The 6,845-nt window shown below is 36.6% G+C and overlaps 1 protein-coding gene and 1 long non-coding RNA gene across 2 annotated transcripts; both read left to right on the forward strand.

The window, feature by feature from the left end:
• Positions 1-1,634: 1,634 nt before the first annotated feature.
• Positions 1,635-2,342, forward strand: LOC113278147. The gene is made up of 2 exons (XR_003325321.1): positions 1,635-1,857; positions 1,971-2,342. It is a non-coding gene; the product is annotated as an uncharacterized LOC113278147 (long non-coding RNA).
• Positions 2,343-4,100: 1,758 nt separating this feature from the next.
• LOC113278148 (purine permease 3-like) lies at positions 4,101-5,450 on the forward strand. The gene is made up of 2 exons (XM_026527070.1): positions 4,101-4,903; positions 4,986-5,450. Exons 1-2 carry the CDS (start codon positions 4,130-4,132, stop codon positions 5,295-5,297), a joined length of 1,086 nt encoding a protein of 361 aa, XP_026382855.1. The 5' UTR covers positions 4,101-4,129; the 3' UTR covers positions 5,298-5,450.
• The last annotated feature ends 1,395 nt before the right edge of the window (positions 5,451-6,845 follow it).

Here is a 6,845-nt window from a genome sequence, read left to right on the forward strand (position 1 = left end):
GCTGCGTGACCGAAAAGACGACAATATCATGGGGCTAACATTCACGGGAATGACGCGATTAAGCTGCCACATTGCGATCGATTATCTTTCCAAGATTTAAGAGCACGTCAAATGAGAATTTCCAAATTCCTAAATTTTAAGCCTCCAAAGATTTCCAGGCTTTTTATATAGAAAACTTCTCAAACTCAGAGGTGAAGAAGAATTTAAAATGACACGGTGGTTTAGTTATTAAGAAATCCTCTAGTTTTAGAGGTTCTTCCAGAGGTTGTGATAAATTCTAGTCATAAATCATAACCAATCGAATTAAAATTAAATCAACTAAAAACAAAAAGTAAAAGTAAAAAAAATATATATATTCTAACTTTGTAAGCAAATCTGAATAAATTACGATAATGATGCACAAGATAACGAAACCCTTATGATAATAATCTAGATTCTAAATATACTTAATGGAGATAATTTTCTCAAATTCCTAAAATATAGAAAATTTTGGTGTTTGCTTGTTGAAAGATGTCTTCCTTCACCAACAAGGCAACAACGTGGGAAGAAAGAATTTTTGGTCCCAACAAAGGCAAGTTAAGCAAGGGAAACATAGGAGCTAACCCGGAGCCACTTTTATCTATTACAGGTACTACAATTTTGTGAGAGTCAGAGACATAACTCGGAATTTTCCGATCAGTTATTTTAAAATTTCCGGTCTAGTAACTGCGGATTTTCAAAAAAAAAAAAAAAACTGCTTACTTTTATACGTAAAAAGTCTTAAAAGCAAGGGCCTCCAACTACAACCTTTCGGAATGAAGTAGCTGTCTAGGAGTAAAATATCGCACGCGTCAGTAATCAAGCGAAGTAGAAAGTGAACCTAAGCGAAGAGAATCGCACACATCAAAGTTGAGGTGACACACCAGATGATGTCAGCAAAGTCACGAATAAAGTGTGAAGAACTGTGGGAAGAGGTACGCTATGCGAGGATGAGCAATTGTATATGAGCGAATGTGTCGCATAGTGATCCCGAAAATAATGGGTTTCTTAGCTGTCATCCACTATGTAAAATCCTATATAAAAAAGAGAGGTCATTACTTGTGGGAGAGTTCTGGAATGAGTCTTGATCAAGAAATAGAGAGAAAATAAATCTAGATTTCAAGTAAAATAAATATATCGTAATACTTGAATTTATCTTGTAAACATTCTCAAAATTCAATTAATCAAATAAAAATACATAATGATTATTTAGTAGTTGAATCAGTTTGAGTGGAGCAACTACAAGCTGACTGAGTGTTTAGTGAGTCCACTACTCCACTGTCGGAATGAGAGAGAAACACACCAAGCGGCACTTTTAACAGCCGCCTGGATAGAAGTTTTGATTTACAAATAAAAACAAATAAATAAAACATGCATGTGAAGTGGGGGTCACTTTTTGAAAGCCGCCCAACGACAAAAAACATAAAACATGTGACCAGTGGATGTGTACGTCATAAGTCTTGTATGGTAGCGAGTCAATGCGCACTACGAACTTCCAACTCATCTCAATTTATCTGTTGATTATGAGGTATTTCTGATTACCTCATTTTTAGTGTTATTGGTGACGTAAAGTTAAGATTTCTCCGTCAGCTCTGTTTTAAGCATTCAAAAGGAGTGGTTGGCATTCCTCTTACCCTATCTTTTGAGTACTATATATGTAGAGGTTAGTTATCACTACTGGATCATCACCGTCAAAGAAGAAAAAGAAGAAGAAAAATCATTCACTAAATCATTTTTTTGTGATCAGTAAATAAGAAATTATGGGCAAGATCAGTATGTTTGTTAGCTTCTTCTTATTTGTTTTGATTGCCATGCCTGCAGCCTCTTCAACATCAAGCAGTAAGTCTACAAAAATATTTCAATTTTATTACACTAACTAATACAATTTCAACTAGCGTATGTACGTGATTATCAACTAACTGAATACCATTGTTGTTAATATCATCAATCAGGGACGATGCTCGAGAAGGATGCGAGAACAGAGAGGTGCCCAAATACTCCGTCATGCGACGACAACGTCGAACAGTGTGAGGAACCAACAAATTGCCCAAGAATTAGATGCAGACAGGGGCTTGTTCTTTACCGGGAGTGTTGTGAATGCCCAAAATGCTGTTCCAGAAGATAATAACTGATGAACCTACTGGCTATTGCAATGTTTTGATGGTTCTTTTATCACCTATGTATGTCTGCATTTTTTTTCCTTTGAATGTTTTGATTTGGCAACCGTAATGTATCAGTGTGATGAAATAAAATGTATGCGGTTATACTAGTTTTTTTTAACCGATTATTGATGTTAATCTATCTATTCAGCATTTGTTCTTTTATTATAATTTCTCGTGTTTGATTTTATGTTTATTTTATTTTGATCGGCAAACAAAGATCTAGTGTTCAGAAACAAAGGTAAAGAAAGATTTGTGAAGAAAAATGCAAAGATGGTAACAAGCTACCACCAAGCTTATTAGAGTGGTAAGTATTTGGCCAAGGGGCCATTACATCTTCAAAACCAATAGACAACTGGTTTAAGTTGCTAGTGACCTAGTTTGCCCTCCAGGCACTAGTAGATACATGATAAGGAAGTGGCCCTATTTCTTTGAATGTATCCTTGACTATATATATTCTACTTCTCATATTTTACCCTCCATTACTCCTTTCTATTTCCTCTATACTAACTATTTTGGGCTAGAAGAACAAATTCTATCCAGGTTAGCGATTCGTGATCCGGTGAAAGTTCGGAACGGCATACATACGAGTATTATTCATTTTGATGAAACGTAAAATCGGTCAACCATTTTTCATCCAGAGATATTTTGGAGGAACATACACCCATATATATTTCGATTTAGAGGTATCAATTCAGGACACATAGTTCGAAAATTAAATCAAGTAAAAATAAAAGCAAGAAAGATATTTTAACTATCTAGACAAATCTGAATAAATTATGATAGTGATCTAAACATCTACTCTCGTTGGAGATAAACTTTTCTCAAATTTCTTAAATGTAGGAAATTTTGGTGTTTGCATGTTGAAAGGGGTATTCCTTCGCCAACCACATAGGAAGAAACAATTTTTGGTCAACAAAGGTGAGTTAAGCAAGGGAAGTGATAGACTTACCGACGGAAAAATCCCGAATTATATCCAGATTCTCACAGAGTTACATGATCCGCCACATGTAGGAACTAACTGGGGGCCGCTTTTGTGTGTCACGGGTTCCACAACTTTATGAGAGCCGGACATAAGTACTCTAAATTTCCCCGTCGGTTTCTTTAGTATTTCCGGTTTAGTAAATTCGCATTTTCTAGTTTTCTTTTCTTTTGCTTATTTTTATATGTAAATGTCTTAAAAGCAAGGGTTACACCCTTTCAAAATAGTGGTTCTACACGGACCGTCATGAGGGCAAGCCGTGCAGACACATGATAAATGGGCCCCATCCCATGGAGATAACAGGGGATCCATTTTTGGTGAATGGTGTGTCTGCACATTTTTGCCCTTTGTCCATCTGGACGGTCCGTGCAGAATGTTTTGTTTCAAAACACTGACGGACCTACAGCTGGGCTTTAGCCTAGATAGCCGTCACAGCCCAAAAGTCTAAAAATGTGAAATTTTATGCTCGACAAGGCTATTAGCCCGGACAAAAAAAATAATTAAGACTTCTTTGGATCCGTCCCTGTTTCAAAATGAAGTAGCTGTTTAGTCCACTGCTCTAGTGTGGGTGGAAGTTTTGATTTAAAAATCAAAATGAATAAATAAAACATGTGAAGGGTGGGGCACTTTTGAAAGCCGCCCCGTGACTTTACTAAATAACAAAAAAGCATGTGCCCCCCATCTCATAATGGGGTACCCCTGATAATGAGATGTAAGTCTTGTATGGCAGGCGAGTCAATGCCCACTATGAACTTCCAACTCATCTCAATTTATCTGTTGATTATGAGGTATTTCTGATTACCTCATTTTTAGTGTTATTGGTGACGTAAGATTAATATAGTGACCACTCGCGCTTGAGTTGAGATCAATGCACAATTCCATTATCCATATACATATATATAGACAACTAGCACTTTCAGAATACTTCGCTCAATTTTCGTATCATTTCAGCTCACAAACACAGATTGCCATGGTCGACGCTGAAAGTAATGAAGAGTTCACCAAAGAAAATAGTAATAAAGAAGAGGGTTACCATGAATCTTCAAACATCAGGTCTTCAAGTGTAATGAGATGGGGATTACTCTTAATAAGCTGCATATGTGGTTTTATAGGTACGGTTGGAGGACCTTTACTGCTTAGACTCTATTTCATGCATGGAGGCAGCCGGAGATGGTTGTCAAGTTGGCTAGACATGTCAGGGTTTCCCATTCTATTCATCCCACTCACAATCCTTTATTTTAGACGCGATCGTACACTACCTAATATCGACTTCTTTGCTTCTCGAAAGCTTTTACTATGTGCTGCTCTAATAGGCATAGCTCAAGGAATTGGCAATTTTATGTATTCTTATGGTATATCGTTCCTCCCTGTATCAACGATATGTCTCCTTGTTACCACCCAACTTGTATTTACCTCCTTCCTTTCATTCATTTGGGTTAAACATAAGTTTACTCCGTATTCAATAAACGCAGTTGTGGTTATTATAATGGGTTCTGTACTACTCGGTTTAACAAGGTCCAGTGATCGCCCCACTGGAGTTACAAATTCTCAATACTTGTTGGGTTTCTTCATAAGTGTTGGTGCAGCTGCAATTTTCGGGTTCGTTATGGTGAGCACTCAAGTGGCTTTCAAGAAGGCCAATCAAGCCATGACTTATTCTATTGGGTTGCAGTTTCAAGTTTTTGTGGCTGTCTTTGCTACGCTATTTTGCACAGTTGGAGGCATCATAAATCAGGATTTCAAGGTAAATTAATTTGGATTAGGAGCCAGATTTGGATTGTATATACATAACTATTTCCTTTGAACATCTGTTCCAATATTTGCAGGGAATGCATAAAGAAGCAAGTCAATTTGGATTAGGAGCGAAAACGTACTACTGGGTATTGATTTCAAATATGGTAGTTTGGCAGCTGATGTTTATCGGGAGAGCGGGGATTATACTCTATACCTCCTCACTGTTCGCTGGGGTCATGACTGCAGTTTTTCTTGCCTTTTCGCAAATTGCAGCTGTGATAACACTCCATGAGAATTTCACAGGAGAAAAAGGGATGGCCCTGGCTCTAACACTTTGGGGTTTCACTAGTTACTTCTATGGTTCTCACAGGTACACCAGAAAACCAAAGGTAGAAACCCCGTGAAAGAAACTTAGATTCCATATATATTCAACCTATCAAATAAGCTGCACTAAAATGTATTCAACCTCCCAAATAAGCAGCACAACTGTAAAATGTATAATTCGTGTAATATTTTTTTTAAATGTATAACACATGTAATCTTTTTTCTTTTTTTTTTTTTTTTTTGTAACTTGGCATAGGCAACCTGCCCATGACAACGGAAGCCACTGAGCCTACTCCCCTGAGAAGCCCCGGCCCATTCCCCACAATAAAATTATAAGTATTTACGTATTTACATAAGAGGAGTATTTCATGAGATCTCCAAACTCTTGAGCACAGACTCTCCGTTGACCTCCTACTTGAGAGTCAGGTTCACGGTTAACTGGGCTAATCCTTGATGGTTTATTATAAGTATTATACATGTAATCTAATTTTGAGGTGTATACAAGTAATTTCTTGATGATGCGGAGGAAGAGATTTTTTTTCTTTTTGAAAACAAAACTTCATTCAATCTAAGTATTAGGACATAACTTCTGGTTAACAACATCATCCCTTAAGGCTTTAGCAATTTCATATGGGATGTCAAATAAAATATCAAATGAAACTCTTTTAACTCTTGCCCTATTAGCTATTTTATGAGCTACATTGTTATATGATCTACTGACATAATATATAACAAACTAAAGTTCCTACAATACTAGATAGTAGATGCTTTATTTCATTTACTATTCCCTGGTTGATCCAAAATACATGAGGGATAACATCATTAATAGAGTTCACCACATTTAACAGTCTGATTCTAGGATTATGTCTTTTGAATTCATAGTCTTGGCCCAGATTAATGTTTCTTTTATGATCAAGCATTCCGCCTGTTCAGGATCTAGTCCTCCATTGAAGTTCCTGCCTCTGATGCCTCTGTTTGTACCTGTACGATCACGCACGATTAGCCCGACGCCAAAAGTTTTTGTTACATCATCAAAAGAAGTATCTTAATTAATCTTGAGTTGGCCTTTTTTAGGTGGAGACCACTGTTTTTGTTTCCCCTTTAGTTATGTTTCTTCTTTATCATAACGGATCATAGTAGCAACCTTATACTAGACACCTTATATTGCTAATGGAAGTCCATTTATTTAGATTTGTATTTCGAAAGATCTTATCACAGCGAGATTTCCAGATATGCCAAGCTGTTATCATCACTGTGAGTAACCACTTATTGTAGTTTTCATCGTTAGTATTCTGAATAGTGGTGAACCAGCTGCTTATCTAGTTGACAGTAGATATGTGTTGAGCCTAGATATTGGAGACATTTATATTCATTTCTAGCCAAATTGAGGAAGAGTAATTGCAGTTAATGAGCATATGCTCTAAAGTTTCTTCTTCTAACTTGCAGTGTGGACAAAGAGTTTCAATCCCTAGCTTATAGTAGCTTAACTTGACCAGAGTAGGAATTATTCCTTTCAAACATTTCCATATGAAGATCTTAACTTTATGAAGAGAATCCATTCTCCAAAGTCGTTTTCAGACTATTCTAGGAATATGATGCATGTAATCATTTGTTTGATTTTCTGAGAA

This window comes from Papaver somniferum, chromosome 5 (assembly GCF_003573695.1).
Source record: "Papaver somniferum cultivar HN1 chromosome 5, ASM357369v1, whole genome shotgun sequence".
Lineage (NCBI taxonomy): Eukaryota > Viridiplantae > Streptophyta > Magnoliopsida > Ranunculales > Papaveraceae > Papaver > Papaver somniferum.

Excerpts from the sequence above, each read along its gene's own strand:
- LOC113278148 (XM_026527070.1), top strand. The coding sequence starts at position 4,130 with ATGGTCGACGCTGAAAGTAATGAAGAGTTCACCAAAGAAAATAGTAAT. Across the intron at positions 4,904-4,985 it reads TCATAAATCAGGATTTCAAG|GGAATGCATAAAGAAGCAAG; the intron begins GTAAATTAATTT and ends CAATATTTGCAG.